The sequence below is a fragment of the Thunnus albacares genome, chromosome 19 (assembly GCF_914725855.1).
Source record: "Thunnus albacares chromosome 19, fThuAlb1.1, whole genome shotgun sequence".
Taxonomy (NCBI): Eukaryota; Metazoa; Chordata; class Actinopteri; order Scombriformes; family Scombridae; genus Thunnus; species Thunnus albacares.
In genome coordinates this window covers 17,304,942-17,323,339 of record NC_058124.1, presented here as the reverse complement: position 1 = coordinate 17,323,339, position 18,398 = coordinate 17,304,942, and the positions used below count along the sequence as shown (strand labels likewise).

Genomic DNA, 18,398 nt, shown 5'->3' with positions numbered 1-18,398 from the left:
GAGGCCAAACCGCTGCCCCAGTCAATGTGGTGAGCCGGTCGCGTGGCACGTTTACAGAGCCTGACCTCCTTCGTCTCTCATCCCTCTCCATCCCTTATCTCCCAGTTCATTTAGGATTTACCCGTTTTTAATCCCTCGCAATCTTTGGCTCACTGTCCATTCACCTTCACTTCAAAGAGATACCACGTTTTTTTTTTTTTTTCATTCTTCCCTGCCAGTGCCAGGGGATTGTTGTGCTTATTTTTCTTGTTTGTGTGTATGAAAGGCAGATATATTAATAGTGAAGGTCACGCTCTAATGGATGGCGCTGCAGTTGCTCAAAGCCCTGCTATGAAAATCACTTGCTAATGCTGTTTAAAAAAAAAAAAAAAGATCCATGTAAAGTCCTTGTGTCTGAAACCCACAGGCAACAACAGTATGTGTGCTACATTGAGAAATAAAGTGGCAGAGTGTCCAAACATTATATAGCCAGACTAATAAATCTGTTCACCCAAACACTGACGCTGGGATTTATTGCAGGTCTGAGGAAAAAAGGATTAGGCTTTGTATTTCCGGTCATTATGTCAGAGTCCTCTGTGCACATACACAAATATATCTGTTTAATAGTACAAAATACCGTCACTGTGACTGTTATACGGGATGCTTTGAGGGCTAAGCGACACTAGTTGAGAAGAAATGGATGCCCATGTTGAGATTTTCCTCTGTAAATTGCGTTCCAGCATCTAAAGAGGTGGCAGTCTGGTCAGTATTAAGTCATGGCGGGAGAGGAAAATCTCCTAATGTGGTCCACCCACCAGAGCTTAGAGCTGTGGTCACTGGTCCATCTGTCAGGCTTGGTTTCAGGATGTTTGCCCAGAGAGAGAGAGAGACAGAGAGAGAGGGAAACTGGCATGAAATTAAGGTTTCAAAAACAAACAAACATACAACCACATCCATTTTTAGTGATTTAATTTAGTTTTTAGACTTTGTCTTCTTTCAAATCAAAAGAAAAAAAAACGCAATTGTCGTGACATCGTCTTATTATGTCTCAATATGGAGCAACTGCTGGTGTCAAGAATAAATCAAGTTATGTTATCTTGATAGTATTTGGGCAACCTGTTTCATTTTAACAAGTTGTTACTTGTTGCATGAAAAGTGTTCAAACAGCTGCATAGAAGCACAGCCAGATTAACCTGCTATAGGGGCCCCGGGGCAACAATGAGCTAGTTAACCCCCCCGTCCCTCCTCCTCTCTGTACTCCTATGTTGGATTGCCCCAGATTTTCTGTGTGTGGGCATATGATTAAACAAATTAATTTAGGAATAAGTATCATGCAAGCACAATATAAGCTCAAATAATGAGGGTAATAAAACTAGATTTTGATATAGGGCCCCTCTTCTCTTGAGGGCGCCTCAAGATCAGCGCTCCAAAACAAAATTACAGTTAATCAAATGACCCCAGAGCAGTTGCTCACTTTTCCAGTTTGGTAATCCAGCCTTGAACTGGAGGCATGTAAAATGATTGCATTTACAGGCAAGGTTTTAAACATAAGTGCAGTGTTTAGTGACATGTGGCTTTTGCGCCTGTTTTAGTCTGACCACCAGAAACAACCAACCAACAACCAAAAATGTAATGTTTTCTCAGGGCATGTTCAAGACTGCATTAAAGGACAACTTCACAATTTTTCAAATGTGTCTGAAAACAACAGTCAGGTGCCCATATTAACACTGAAAGAAGTTTTCCTTACTGTAATCATTCCTCCTGTTCATACTGGGTATTAAAATATCACTTTCAAATGTGTTTTCAATGTAAGCAACGGGGACCAAAATCCACAGTATGTCCACACAGTTGTTTTTGTTCAGTCTGAGTTAGTCATATCAAGTGGATATCTGCCACATTTACAGTCTTTTTAGCATCAAATTCTCTCTTTGTGTTTCCCTGTTAAACTGTGGTGGAAGTATAGTAACAAAAAGAGGGACTTTGGCGCTAAAAAGACTGTAACGTTGAAAGATATCTACTTGATTTAACTCATTTGGATGGCTGAAGCTTCATATTAGCTTCAGATAAACCTTTAAATACATTTTTGCACAGAAGGACTGTGGATTTTGTCTTCCATCACTTGAAAGTGCACTATGAAGGAATGATTACAGCAAGAAACCTATTTTACTGTTCATCTGGGCACCTGACTGTTGTTTTAAGACAGAATTTTAACAAAAAAGCATGATTTCCCTTTTTGTACAAACAGGTCCTTTTTGTTTAAGAATAGAGTAATGAATGTGCCTTTGGCTTTTGATTTAATGGGAGCAGACTGTATGATTTGTCAAACCAGTAAAACTATCGATTTTCTCCCAATAAGAAACTGCTCGTAAAAAAAACAGTTTAAAAGCTTGTGATCTGAAGGAAAAGCAGCATCAGATCAGATTTGAACTGGAATATTCTGCGATTATGAAGCAACGGTCAAAATCCCTCCTGCGGTCACGTGACTCCGGGATGAGCCAGATTAACGGCTCTCTCTCTCTCTCTCTCTCTCTCTCTCTCTCCGTTCACCGACCAACCGACCGACTCTCAGAAACAGACGAGCACCGTGTTAAACAGACGCTAGATGTGGCGGTCCTAGCACCGAGGACGCCAACGACTCCCCCAACCACCACCACCACCACCACCTTCTTCTTCTTTTCGTTTTTAAGGACATATGAGTCTTGAATAAAACATTTCCGGGCAGCATTCATGAAATAGCTCGACACTTCTCAGCAGGGATAAACAATGATTTCGCCGTGGGACCGGTGGTACTCGACGAGCTGCTGCCTCTGCTGCCATGTACGGACGGGCACCATTATCCTGGGAATATGGTACATGGTAAGTCAGGTTTTTTTTAAAAAAAATGTCATGTCAAACACACAAATATGGCTAAATGTGTGGAACATGCGGTTAAAATGTTTTTATAAATGTCAGGTTGAGTTTTCCAGCTTTAGCTTGCTAGCTACTAACTGCTGTTTTTTTTGTTTGTTTTCGACTCATTTTTGGTTTGCCTTTTCTTTTTTTGAGGATGCCATCGGTTTATGGATCAATTTAACGCATTTAACCAACAAGATGTGCTAATTTATCACCAGCATTTCAATTTAGGGGCTCTATTTTGGCTATTTTGATATACTATATATGTTTTTTTAATCAAATAACACATCAGATTCATTCGCCAAGTAGAAAGTACAATGAATTCAGTGTGGTCCAGATGTCAACAGAAAAAGCAGTAAACACAATGAACACAAACATAAAAGTGTAAGAGAGGGGCAGTCATTAACATTTCTGTGTAGTGGGGGTGGACTATGTGCTTGCATATTGACATGATAAAAACTGTGTGCAAAAAAAAGCAGAATATAGATAGAAGTATTAAGACTATGTGCATGCATATTGACATTATAAACAACTGTGTGTGCAAAAAAAGCAGAATATAAATAGAAGTATGAATACCAATGTAGACACAGATATAAAGTAGAATGTAAGTAAACTATGTATGTGTGTTAACAGGATATATATGTACAGTTAGCAGTTAAAAAAAATCTAAACATCTACACAGTGCAGGGCAGACAAAGATACAGAATATACACAATATGAATTGGAATGATAAGTGGAGGTGAAGTGAAGTTGGTATGTTTACAGACTTTATATTTAATTAGCATAATTTGTGATTGTGCCTTCCTTCATAGTAAACCGTTACACTTTTTGTTGTGCTGAAATGATAATCTTGCTAACCTTTTCCATTTGATTTGTCCTACATTTGTACCAGATTCCAAGTTAAATATAGAGTTTGCGTCTGTTTTTACTGCACCTACGGGATAACCTAAAGTTTTAAACATAGTACAGTAATCCTGGTAAATCCCTGACCTTTACTAAGTGTTTGTGCCAGTCTCTGTTTGACCCTACTACTAATCAAGTATACGTCGTCAGATCGAGCCAAGGAGGCCAGAAATAAAGCGACAAATACCTCCACAAGATGTTGTACACATAGATGAAAACCCTGACAGATAAAACAGATATTTTTTTCTTATCATGCTGGTTGGACATATGCTGCACTGAACCTGTCCATTAGAGTTAAAACAACTAGTCAATTAATCAATTGTAATCAACAGAAATTTTAATTAACAACAGTTGTGATACATTTTGAAGTAATTTACCGAGGAAATATGACAAATATGTGCTGATTTCTATAATCTGAAATGTGAGTGTTTCAGTTTTTCTTAAAGGATTATCTTTAGATTTTGGGCTGTTGAATGATATTTTATAGACTAAAAGATTAATCAGCAATATAACCCATACCCTTAATTAGTAGTGTGTAAATTAATAGTTAGTCAAATCCTTTTTCTCATATCCATCACTTCCATATTACACCTAGAAATAGTCCACTTCATTATTTTGTCAACATCTTTGTACCACTGCCAAAGGATGATCTAAGAATCAACGAATGAGTGACTTTACTTTGACATTTAATATTGATTTTTATTTTCCTGCAGCTCATCAATGCGGTCGTCCTACTCATCTTGTTGTCGGCTCTCAATGACCCAATTCAGTACCGCTACCACCTTACCAGCTCCGAGCTGGGAACTGACATCGATGTCATGGACGATGCAAGTGAGTGCAACTAATCCCCTCATTGTTACGTGTCAGGACTTGTTATAAATTGTATAATAGATTATGTTAAACGCCCTCAGTGAAGCAATGTGTCGTCTAAAGGACAGTTCCAGATGTCCACAGTCATTCAACAACCCATTCAGGATGTATCTATATTAATTTGCTGTGTAGGTTGTCTCTAAGTTTATGGTTTTGGTAATGGACAGACAACAATTTCTCTAATGTCAAATACATTTACAATAACTCATATTTTAGTGCATTTATCTTTTTCCAGAACGGATTCAACTGACATCAAAAAACACAATATTTTTGCCTCAGTGCCTCCAGTGTTAGTATTTCATGTGATCATAGGTCATTTCACACATATTTAATTTAATGTGGATTTCAAGTTAAACCGGGAGCAGACAAACAAGTTTCGTGGCTCCGTAACAATATTATTTTGATGTATCTCCCAGCTCTGCCAGAGAGCGCTCACTCAAACGATCAGTCCTTGTAGCCCCCATGTGTATGCGCAGCTCAAAAACCTCCTCTCCTTTTTTGCCCATCACCTCTTTTCCCAGAGTGCTGCTCTCAGCACAGACATAGCTGAGTCGGCCAGGCTACATAGAGAACAAATCAGAGTGCATGTGTATTTTCAGTGCCTCCCCTCCAGCGGCTATCATCGTCACGGTCGCCTCTGGAGCGCCACAGACGCTGTCACTGGCCACTCTGATTAAAAACGACTGCTCTAATTCTCCGTCAGATTAAAACGGCCATCTTGACTGACTCCTCCGCTCGGTTGTTACTAGTACAGAATCAGTCAAAGATTGTGCAAAAGTGGGGAAAGGAAGGAGACAAGCTGGTGTCGTGGTTTTGTAATAGTCAGGTGTCAAAAGTACCAAGGTTCATATGCATAGAAATAATGAAATTAAAGCTCAGATGTGTGGATGACATGTGTAGGATGAGGAGTTGCAGTGCATTTATACGTGTATTGTATATATAAAGTGTTAAAGCTGGAGTGCAGGACTTTTGTCTCCCCCTTCTGGCAGTGAGAGTAATTACAAAAACACTGTCGATTCGTACTTATGTCATAGACTCCGCCGTAGCCTTCTCTGTCAGTTCTGTTGTGGCTGTAAAATGGTGGATGAATTGTTTTAACGTCACACAACCTCCACGAAGTGACTCGTTTCACTGTCAGAATTTGATCCATTGGGTTTGATAGCATTTGGAAAGTCTAGAAGAGCCGCACGATTAAATTATTTTATCCCTATTCAAGTTAGCAGAGGGCTAACCTGAAGTTAGGCGGCTTGCCCAGCGGAAGTCTTTAGTGCGCATGCTCTGCCCATCAAGCCCAGCCAGCGCAAGAATGTCAAACCCGACACCAGATTAAAAACTGAGAGATTTATCAGCTTTGTTTGAACTCGTTTGGCAAAGGGCTTGAATGTAACGGAAGTTCATTTATATGTAAATGATCTGCATTGTAGGTTTAACATATGTGTCTTTGTTGTGTGTGTGTGTGTGTGTGTGGCAATGGATTAAAGATGGCAGGGTATCATCATTTCCTGGGTCTTAACACAGTATCACTACTGTCATAATCACTGTTGCCGAGTGTAAGGGCACACCAACAGTTGTGATGATGAAGTTTCACTCAGTTTGTTGTGAGCTTGTTTTTAGTAAAAGTCCTGAGCCACTAACACTGCTGGTCAAACTCTAGCAGGGATACATTGATTCCTTTGTTTCACAGTCAGTACTGATTCTGAATACCAAGTTCAGTAACTGCCAATAGTGCATAGTGATCTGGGACTTTTAACAAACAGCACATGTCCTGCCTGAGCCAGACGTCAGCGGCTCCCCGTGAGCGGACTCCTGCAGTGACACTGACAAGTGTCTCATCAGTCAAGTTTTGATAGCTGTAATGTGAACGTGAGAGGGATGTTACGTTTCATCACATTTAGCACCTCTTGCATAACAATCACCCCACGTGCTGATCATGTTTTTTTTGTCCGACGCAGATTGTGTGCTAAAAATAGTGAGGTTACTTAAGGTGCTTCATCCCTATAAAGACTTTTGGATTACGTCAGTGGATTCCAAGGTTCCAGTGAAATTACATGTTTGCCTCCGTTCTTCACCGGTAAACTAGATTAACTGTTCTCACATTGTTCTGTTTTCCCTTTACAGATATCTGCATAGCCACTGCAATATCACTACTCATGATTCTTATATGCGGCATGGCAACATACGGTGCTTACAAGGTAAATAAACAGTAGAAATGAGAAAGATATATGTATAAAAATCATCCTTAAGTTGTTTTCATCTTTTCCTCATCTGTTTTCAATCTCTCCCAAATAGCAACACGCTGCTTGGATCATTCCATTCTTCTGCTACCAAATCTTCGACTTTGCCCTTAACACACTGGTAGCCATTAGCGTGGTGGTTTACCCCAACACCGTGCAGGACTACCTCCAGCAGCTGGTGAGGACTGTTTCCCTACATCTAAATGACTTTCTTCATACCCCCTATTTTGTTCTTAATGGAAAGACAAAATGTTTTAGTTGAATACAAAACCATTTCAGATCAAGGAGTAGCTCATGAAGCTTGTGATAATTGCTTAACCATAAGACAGATTCAGGGATTAGTGCTTCTCCAGAGCATCTGTTGAGTAACGCTGCTAAACAAGAGGCGTTTGGTGGAAGAAAAAAAACAGGCCACTCAGGCATGAACACTGGTCTTAGTTATGTAGATTAGGTGTCCATTTTAGACTCCTTGGATGTTAAGCACTCAAAGGTCAAGTTTTGAGTCTGATTTTAAAGAAAAAGGCCACTTACCTACTTTAACCTCACATTCCTCTCTTCACTGATTTTTTTTTTTTTTTGCTTCACACCTTGCATTTATTTATATTCATGTGTCTCTCTCTCTTTACCTCTTCTGCCCTCCTCCAGCCAGGGACATTCCCTTACAAAGAGGACATCATGTCCACCAACAACATGTGCCTAGTTTTTGCAGTTCTTCTCTTCATTGGCTGCATCCTCTCCTTCAAGGTACAGAGTCTCTCTCAGCAAATCTTTAGCCTTTTTTAAAGCCTTAATTAAACTGAAAACATCCACTGAATCTAAAATATAACAGCGTGAACTGTACATGCAACACATAGTTTCAGATTCTACACAGTCAGTGAACATTGCTCACTCACAGTTGTACAGAAGTCGCCTTTTTTTTTTTACAGATTTATTCATCATATTGCCATGTGATTAAGCCAATTAAGTCTCACACTGTGCTCATCTCTTAGAATTATAAACCATATGGCATGTATAATGAATCCTCCAGCATGAACGTTTCCATTATCAATGTTCTACATGAGATTATCACACAGTCAGAGAGCAGCGGGTCAGGGACAACAGGAAACCAACTACTGTCAAGCTAATTCCCCCTTAATGCATGGATGATTCTCCAGGCGCAGCTACGCTCTGGGGCTCTGGGACAAGATGGGACATGAAGTTGCAGTCATCTGTACAATCAAATCAACTTGTTTCTCCTCTAAGCTCAGATTGGAAATGTTCTCGGCAGATATCCAGAGACAGAGCTGGGGTTTTATGAACAGAAGCAGCCACTGGAAGACACACTGCGCGACTCACAGACAGGAGTTATAAATGTCATCTCTCAGACACAGAGCTTTGTTGCGCAGAATATTTTGGTAGTTAAACAGCTTATTGCTTTAAAAGTCCACGTTTATGATCTGTTAATGAAAACAAATATGTTATGTTTGTGCTGCGTCAAAACATTAATCTGAAATTTGGAAAAAACGAGCAGTCCATCCTCTTTTTCAGTGATGGGATTCACTTAAAGTGTACTGTTGTCATTTAGTGATGATAGTTGGGTCAGTCCCCTGGACCAGGGCCAGATATCAAACCTGAAGGATGCATCGAGCTCTCAGCACAGTGGCAACACCTGCTGAAGTTCCTGCTGAAGCCAGCATCCTCCAGTTGAATGCACTTGGCATAAATGACAGAGACAGACAGGAGAAGGGAGAGCTGGAGAGAGAAGAGAGAGGGATGCAGTAGATACTGGGATGTAGATGAATACATGGTTGGATGAATAAAAAGAGACAATATGACGGGCGGCTGTGGCTCAGGAGGTAGAGCAGGTCGTCGGCTAATCAGAAGATTGACGGTTCGATCCCTGGCTCCTACAGTCTGCATGGTTGAAATGTCCTTGGGGAAGATACTGAACCCCAAATTGCTCCCGAAGGCTGCGCCATCGGTGTGTGAATGATGAGCAGGTTGGCACTTTCCATGGCAGTCTTTGCCATTAGTGTATGACAGTGTGTGTGAGAATGGATGAATGTGGCATGTAGTGTAAAGCACTTTGAGTAGTTGGAAGACTAGAAAGGTGCTATATAAATGTGTTTACCATTTATGAATGTAAATGGACAAGATGGTCAAACACCCACAAATAAAAAGGTTATTTTGAAGTCAGGGACAGAATAAATATTTGGACCTTTTCTCGAAGATAGAATGAATATGTAGAATATCTCTAATATGTTGTTATACAAGTGCAGATGTGTGCAGAGTGGTGCGCACCGGTTGAGTTGACCTCAGTTTAGAGTTTGTATCTCAGTGAGACTCAGCAGATGGTATAGTGATTGACTAGCAGGCCGACTGGCTTGCTGGTTGGTTGGTTGCTCTTACTGTTGCCTGCTGGCAGAGGTATCGACTCAGCACGCTACTCACACACATACACAATGAACCTCCTGTTCCCCTGCCAAGTCAGACAAACCTAAACCTCAGAGCAGCCGAAGCCTTGCTGAGGCAAGAGATGCCTGATAAGTTGCCTTGGCTAAAGAACCAAAAGGGCAACACCGTACGGGAAAATGTCGACACGTAAAATCTTTATATTTTCACAGTAGAATACATCAAGTTGTGATGATGCATCTCTGCTGTCCGCATGCCTAACCTTGATGAATGGATGGCATCATAGCGAGCACCATCAGTAATAATGAAAAGTGGTGACAGTGTTGCTGAAGGTCATTGTGTGTTTCTTTGTTTTCATCTCCCGGGCACAGGCCTACCTGATTGGCTGCGTGTGGAACTGCTACAGATACGTGAGCGGCAGGGGCACCACAGAGGTCCTGGTTTATGTCACCACCAACGACACCACGGTGAGTCCCCACATCCACTATCCAACCCCCTCACCTCAAGGACACACTGACAACCCCTCCACCTCGGGATAATAATATAATTGCTTTGGCACAGCATTGATTTTTTTTTTTACTCTTTTGGCTTACAAGCTCTCGATTCATTATATAAGCTAAGCTAAGTAATTCCGATAAAGGCTTTGAAAAGTCGTTTTCATCCGCCTGCTTGGTACATTAACACAGATGCTTGGTACATTAACACAGATGCTTGGTACATTAACACAAAGATGAGATTTTATTCAGAAATACTAAAATATAGGCTATATTTACTTTTGCATGTTATTGCAGTTCAATGAGTCAATACCACTAAATGTACAAGGTAAGGATTTAGGCATTACATGTACATACGTTTGTGTTTAGAGCAGCAGTTTAGATCCTGAAATATAAACAGGAAGTTAATTTTCAAAGTAGTCAAGAACCTCATTAACCTCAACCTCAGACTTGAGCAGTTAAATGAATCCACATCACACAGGAAGACAGGAATCATTTGCTATTCAATCATTTCCCCAGTTAAAAAAGGCTAATAAAGTTGACTTAAAAAAAAAAAAATCATAAAAGCCACATACCAATGAGACAAAAGTATCACAGATGATTTTATTTGTTTTTATTGTCTGTTTAAAAAAAGAAAAGAGAAAATATGAGCAGACATAGGCTGTAACTTGGAAGTGTACTGTTTGTTTACAGTGTATATAGAACAAATTTCCAAAAAGTTTCTTTAGAAACTGTTTATGGCAGAATCATATTTTAGATAAACTTTTCATCATGTCTCGATGTGTTGTGGTCATTTCAAATAACTGTCCAATAACTTTTCCAAGGGGGTTCAGGTTAGTTTGGTCCTGCTGTAAAATCACTACAACTTAGTAAATAACAGGAATAATCTACCATGTCGCAGTTCCTACATACTGTGTATAGGTATGTGTAGTATTTTAAACATTCGTGAATTAAAATTAGAAATTAGGTTGTATTTAAGGTGATTGAGAACCTGCAGCTGCACAGATTTTATGTTTATGTTAGATAATTGTTTGTTAAAGTTAGAATCCTACACATGTTAATAGCAACCCTTAAATTTCATCTAAATAGTTTGTATTGTAGATTTTAGTACAATAGTGAAATTGCTCAGGGCCAAAGTTCTGTTTTTGAGCTGTTTAAATGGCTGCGTGTTGTCACCGTGCAGTTTGTCTCAGTTTCCTGACGGCCAGTGAAGTGACACCGGTGCTGTGGGTAGCAGTACAGTAGGTGCTGTAGGTCATTCTGAGGTGTGATTGGCCGGCCGGGTGTCCTCCATCCCCGCTTGTCCCCTTCAGCGTTGACTCATGGGGTTTCTGAGCGGCTTTAGCGTAGTCACTGTTTCCATTTGTCTGTTTGCTGTAATCCTCCACACTCATGCATAAGACACTAATCTGTTTCACACCCGCTGTCGTCTCAATACGTAGCCCTTCATCTGTCTGTCATTTTGTCCTTGTGGTGACGTAGCCTCCGGTTCACACTGCTGACACGTTTTTCACCTTATGAAACAGATCCCGCAGACAGGAACGGATCCATTAGTGTATCACATGGCGTTTTAGCAAATATTGGATTAGTGTGAGTCAGTTTTGTCCACTGCAGATGTGATAGATATGTTTCCTGCTTGTTTTCCTCAATCAAATGTTGAGAGAATACACTTGGTTTAGAAATACCTCCTTTATATATCTATATTTTTATATATTACATGTTCAAGTTTAATTGCTTTTAGAAATTTGCAAAAATTAACTTACAAATGAAGTTGCAGGATAAAGCAGAAAACAGAAAGAAAGTCATTGAAAATAGTATATAAGAGGAAAAAGAAATGGAGCCACAATAAATTACATTATGCCTTAACATAAACATTTGGTTTCACTTAATTTCATAGGCCTAAGAAACTATATGCAGTAAGTTGGGACCATTTGTTTTTGTGTGAACTGAGTTTAAAGGTAATTTCATTTCCTACACTTCCTCTCTGCTTGTCTGTTCTCCTGTAGAAATATCCTCACTAAGCCGATATGCAGTCAAGCATTTCCTTACTATAACCAACACAATATTCAGCAAATATCAATGTCTACAGTCTTCAGGGATCACTCTCAGTATTGCTGTCTTTGGATTGATTTCGCAAGGAAACTTTAAGTTATGAAAAGAAAGACTTCAGGCCACAAGTTCATGACTTAAAAAAAAATGTAAATAGTTTGCAGATTGTTCTCCACACTTTGTCCACTGTGCTCCCATTCGCTCCATTTTAGTGCCAGTTTAAATATATCTTAAAGCTGATTTGTGAAGCATTTGCAGCTTGAAATTCTGCAGTTATTGTGTATTATTAAACCCTCCTTTCTGTGACAATTAAAATTGGCATAAGCTCTGGTGAAATTGTTGTTTCAACTCAATACATATTCATCATGTTACCTGGTTAACAAACACAACATGAAACAAAAGAAGTTTAAGAGCATATCATAGGAAATGTCTTTTGGGTGGAATCATTTACACACAGCTTGTAAGAATAATTATCTATTATTGAACAAATAATACAAATGAATAAAATACAGACTGTGAGTCATTAATCAAATGGAAACAAAGTGAGTGTGTGTGTGTTTATGGATAAAAGGATACCAGAAAATCAGATATTTATTCAAACGAATTAGGAAACAAAATGAAGCAAACAGCTGAGGCAACTAGGTCAAAATGAAAGCCACAGCACAAGCTTTGTGAATTTTAATTAGAAATGTATCAGGGGACGGCTATTATTTAAATGCAACAAATATTTATAGCGCATTGGTTTATAACAGCTCTGATATTGGTATGAATAGTGACCACATGGTTTTAACACTGCATTCTCTCACACACACACACACACACACACACACACACACACACACACCGCTCTGAATGAATCGAGTGCTCCATCTATTTTTACTATTAGAGAGCCAGCAGTGTGTCTAAATGGCTTTTTAAAGCCTCGAACATCAAGTACCCAGCTGCTTATCTGTGTGCTTTTATATAAATGCCATTAAAATGCACAGGGGTCGGGTCTCTCTCTCTCTCTCTCTCTCTCTCTCTCTCTTTTTTTTTTCCCTCCTCCCTCTCTCCTCTCTATATATCTCTGTCCGCCCTCCTCTCTTCTTCTGGACATGTTACATAATTGTCTGCTTGTCCGCTTCATTTCAAATCCCCGCTGTGATGTGTTCGCCGGGCCTCCCTGGCCGCTTCACAATTCCATCCCCTCGGAGCATATTCTCTCTATCTCACTCTCTCCCTCTCTCTCTCTCTCTCTCTCTCTCTCTCTCTCTCTCTCTCTCTCTCTCTCTCTCTCTCTCTCTCTCTCTCTCTCTCTCTCTCTCTCTCTCTCTCTCTCTCTCTCTCTCTCTCTCTCTCTCTCTCTCTCTCTCTCTCTCTCTCTCTCTCTCTCTCTCTCTCTTTCTCCCCCCCTGAATTAGCAGCAGAGCTGGTTTTATAACACCATTTACAGAGAAAGACCTCTGATAGAGAGAAGCCTGTGTGTAGATGTTATCCTCGCAGCTAGTCATGCTTTATGTAGGGATGGAGTAAAAGGGCACAAAAGATGGAGAGGAAACCTGCAGCAGTGGCTAAGACTGACTGAAATCACTGAATCTATTTGCTTAAGAGTGCATTATATTTACTGTCCGCCACGTTATTCTAAAAAAAAAAAAATCTTTAAAAAATCTAAATTTCTGCCTTTATTTAGAGTAAAATAGAGAGAAATTGAGTGTTTTCCTATATAGAATGCAGAGCTACTGAGTATTTTTAAAGAAAATCTGTGTGAAAAGTTGAAAAGAACAGCTCAAAGGTCCCCCTGTTAGCTTTTTGGAGCTTTCAATCACATCTCACAGGCTTCTTCAGTTAATGGAGCAGACTTAAGTGTCATCATCAGTGTGGAGTGACCGTTTTTTATCACGTAACTGAGGTTCAACACTTGATGACATCTGAGCCAGCTCATTTTGCCGAAGGAGACCATGAGATGTAGTAGAAAGCACCAAAAAGCAAGTAAGTGGGCCTTGTCTCAGATTACATTATTATGTTGCACAAAATTTCTCATAAAATATCTTGGGATGCACTGATCTGTGCTCTTTTTCCTAAATCTGTGTCTTTAGGGCAATTTTTATGTAAAGTAACATGAGTTCAGGGATTCGCTTTAGCACCTAAAACTGAGTGGATGATCCACCTCGACCAATAATGTATGTATGAATGTAGCTAATGGCGGAAAAAACACATTTTATAATGACAGTGAATAAGAAACTCAGAAGCACAAAAAATCAGATGGGTATGTTTTGACAAGATACCAATAACTCCAATCCAGTCCAAGGAACCGATATATTTAGGTGAATGTTTCTAGCTCACATGTGCACGATTTACAGTTTAAAACTGTCAAACTGAAACCACGTGACTCCTTAAAGGCCGTTCAGCAGAATAGATGAAGACATATTAGCTCTACGAGTCGAGACTGAGCAACACTTTTTTTTCTGCTACGTTTCAGGTTCTGCTGCCACCGTACGAGGAGGCCATCGCCATCCCACCGAAGGAGCCCCCGCCTCAGTATATGGAGGCATGAGAAACGTCTTCTATGGATCCCAAACACCCCGCCACCCGCCTCCCCAACACTTCCCACAATGGCCGGAACACGTTGAAAAACAAGACACAACAACGTGTTAGAGGCTGGTTTCAGCCCGGATTCGTGACTCTACCCACAATTAAGATTAGATTAGGGAGACCCGGAGCCAGTATTTCTATCAATCTTGCCCAACCGCCGCCCCTCGTTGTTGTGACGTATCATCCTCCCCTCTCCTCTCCTCTGTCCTCCTCCAAGGACATTATCGCAGCAACTTCCAACTGCTCCCCCCTCCTCACCGCCGCCACCACCACCACCTCCAACCCTCCCCTCTTGGCAGCTGCTGTCTCCCCCCTGGCAGCGTCTAAACTCTTGCACGCTGAACACTCTGTCCCAACTTAATTTGCACTTTTCTTTGAGTGAATCGTGCAGCGGTCTGGCCACCAACTGTTAACACCCCCTCCCCGCACCCCCTCAATACTGTGAATCTCCCTCGTGGTCTTTGTCTAGAAACAAACTACCTGAAGAGAGATAGAGACAGAGAGAGTGAGAAGGAAAAAAGCGACATACACGATCAGTTATGCAAGAGCACTTTTTTTTTCAGAAGTTGAAAAATTCCTTCTTTGAATGTAACGTCGGGGTATTTTTGTATGACTTTTTTGTATAACAGTTTAAAAAAAAAAACTGAGAGAAAAAAAGAAGCGATTAGGAAAAAGGGTGACCTGTTGTGATAAAATATCATCTGTTGTATTGATGTAGCTTGTCCTGCAGGAAATCATGCTGAAAAGGGTTCCTTGACCAATAACAAGTACGTCTTCCTTTTGTATCTGCTTAACACACCGTCTGTAAACCTGTAACCCATCAACTGCCAGTGAAAACCGTGGTTCACCCTCCGATTTTTAATCCAGTTTGCCTTCCTGTTCCAAGATCTCAAAAAGTTAAGAACGACTGGCATTCGTTTGTAATCATCCAGTGAAGCACTTAATCACAAACCTAATTGTTTTACACATTTGCACTCTACAGATTCCAGACGTACATCGAGGCAATACATGAAATCTAAAAAAAAATGTGTGAACGTTAGTGTGTGTGAAAATGTTTCGGTTGAGACGTCTGTCTTGTGTTCCCAAACGAGTTGCAGCTGCAATAGCATCGACTGTGTCTTTATGATTATTATTTTTTTCTTTTTTCTACAAGGATCATGGTGGTATATTGTGATCTTTTTAGTTGAGCTAACTTAGCTGGACTGAGGGCATTTTCCTATAAAGACGGTGTGACATGCTGCTGTACGTGCAGACACTGTGTGTGTGTGTGTATGTGTGTGTGTGCTTGCCCGACCTTATGACATAACTCCTTTATATGTAGTAACGTTTCTTTTGCACATACAGTGATATCATGTCGAGATATTTCCTGTGCTGGTGACCTTTTTTTTTTTTTTTCTCAGATTAACGATTGGATGGGATCTAAAGCATTGATTTAGTTTAGCATAGTAGCACAAAATCAATATACAGTATATGAAGCTAGTTAACCAGATGCTTGTGTTTTGCCTGTTTAGGCAATCAGTCGAGCATTATGAGAATTAATAACGGAATAAATAATATTAGATATGCTTAATCCCATCGTTTCCAACTATTCCCAAGTAGTATCTGCTACCAACAGAAAAAAAGAAACATTCAGACTATGCAACAGTGCATCCAACGACTCTTTAGACCTGGATAATACCATGAAGTAGTACTCCATTTGATACTAATACTGTAGTTGATAATGTAGCCATTTGTCGGCCCCCTTTCATTGTTGTCCTTGTGTGAATTATGTACGCTTTTGCTTTTGCAAATCCAACAAAATCCGAAAAATGAAAATTGCACTTTAAAGTCAGTGTGAGCTCGCTGAAGACTGACGTGTTTGTGTTTTGTTCATCTGTAACACGGTAAAGTCATCAGCCGCTCTTGTCCGGATGACACGAGCTTAAAAAAAAACAAAAAACACACAATACAGAAGTGAGTGTCTCGACGTCAGTGTTTGTGCGATGAGACAGAAAAGCTGCAGAGCTGTTTGAGATGCTCGTATAGTCGAAGGAGGAAATGTCTTGTATCTGAACCCGTGATCTGGCTGATGACCCATTTTATTCGAATCACTCAAGACTGTTTTTCATCGCTTTCCATTCACACACATCCTGTTGTTGGATCTGCATGAGCTCATGTCTTCAATTCTGAATAAAAAAAACCCAACAAAATCAACTGAAGTCTGCTATATTTATTCACTGAGTCACTTGTTTGTTTGTTTTGCACTCAAGCTTTTTCATTGTCATCTCAAAAAATTGTAAAAAAGAAATATATATTATGGCAATATAAGCTCAAAGATAACATTTTATGAATAGAGAAATATAAGCACAAAAAGAACAGACAACAACATTAATTCACTTTCTTCTATCTATATTACATAAAACAATTTGAGGTACATATGTTAATTTTTCATAATGAAGATATTTCTCCATCTTTTTTCATGTAAATGCAGTTTCCATTCTAGTTGTATTTTGCTTCATGGTTTTGGTCGTATCTCTTATTTCATAATGTACACAGAAGTTTATAAGTTTTAAAGAGACCTTTTAACATTTTAAGTAAATATGTTTCATTCTCACATTGACAGCATAGAGTCTTTTCACAGCAGACATTTCTACTGTATTCGAGTATCCCAGTGAACCATGATACCATGTGACAGTGAGCCGGCATGTACAATGTGAGGACCCTGAAACCGAAGCAGCTAGATGGACTTCAGCCATCATTTATTTCATTATTTACTGAAATTAAATCTCGACATATCTTGCATGAGAAAGACTCAATTGGAGGCACAGACCCAAGAAAAACTGAAATTTGGGGTTTAGTGTGAGTGTAAATGTGCCAAAATGCTGCACCTGAACTGTGTTTTACAGTCTTTCTCACATGGAAGTATGTTTTTTTTTTTTTTTTTAGAGCTGGCTGAATCCAACGTCATGCTCATCCTATTCAAATTACAGTGCACTGTGTCTTGTGATAGCAGAGTTGGCATCTTGGGGAAACATCAGTCAACAATAATTAAATGCTTAACAGGCGGAAACTGAGCACAGTGGCCGACTGAGGGCTGACTGGATTGATTCAGTGCCAGGTCGGTATATAACCAAAAGTCCCTACAAATTCTGCTCTTTCTCTGCACATAAAACCAGCAACAGCTTTAAACTTTGTTATTAGACCGTGTTATTAAACCACTTTTGGATTATATTACCATACAGACTAATAAAAGTCAAGAGTATGACTGTTCAGAAAATGGGAGTCAGCCTGATGTGGATGCATCCTGCTGCCCTCAGAGGTTCAGCATCCTCCCCCTCAACCAGTGGGGACGAACAAGCTGCCAGATCAGCAAGGATTTAGCTGCCTGCCTCAAAATGGAGGCTGGCATTACCTTTGGTCTGACAGTAGGCTACTAGACAGACACACTCACCTACTTTCTCCCACTGGGACAGGCCAGAAGGGGGGAAAAAAAAAAACACAAGTGGGTCACATTCTGTCTCTTTTCTTGTTGAAATGCTTGTTGGATGCGGAAAGAGGGTTGTACAATAACATCAGCTGCAAAAAGGAGAGATATGAAAGAGGACATGTAGTTTTCAGTTTTGTGACCTAGATAGAATTCACTATTCTCCTTTGATATTTTACTTCACAAACATTTTACCCCGAAGCCCTTTAAAAAAATAACTCACTGTATACTAATACCTAAAACTAAAAAAATAAAGATTAGAGAGACTTTAACATCCCCTTAGAGCAGTGGTTCTCCATCCATAAGTAACACAATGACACACACACAATGGATTTCATACACTGTCTGTAATAAAAAACATCTAAAAGCAAAAATCTTACCAGATGGGGGTCTGTGGTCTAATTTGCGTCAGTTTAGGGGTGAAAAGGTTTGAGAACCACTGATTTAGAGCCATAAATTCATTCACTCTATCGTGTTTTAAACTGAATTAACACTCCAAATACACCTTTTAATTGTATTTAAATGTCTTTTTACATGGCCTTTTATATTCTG

The 18,398-nt window shown here is 39.8% G+C and overlaps 1 protein-coding gene across 1 annotated transcript; it reads left to right on the top strand.

The window, feature by feature from the left end:
• Positions 1-2,505: 2,505 nt before the first annotated feature.
• On the top strand, positions 2,506-16,576 carry laptm4b (lysosomal protein transmembrane 4 beta). The gene is made up of 7 exons (XM_044336298.1): positions 2,506-2,835; positions 4,488-4,605; positions 6,763-6,836; positions 6,934-7,056; positions 7,524-7,622; positions 9,641-9,736; positions 14,271-16,576. The coding sequence occupies exons 1-7, from the start codon at positions 2,743-2,745 to the stop codon at positions 14,343-14,345; spliced, it is 678 nt and encodes a 225-aa protein (XP_044192233.1). The 5' UTR covers positions 2,506-2,742; the 3' UTR covers positions 14,346-16,576.
• The last annotated feature ends 1,822 nt before the right edge of the window (positions 16,577-18,398 follow it).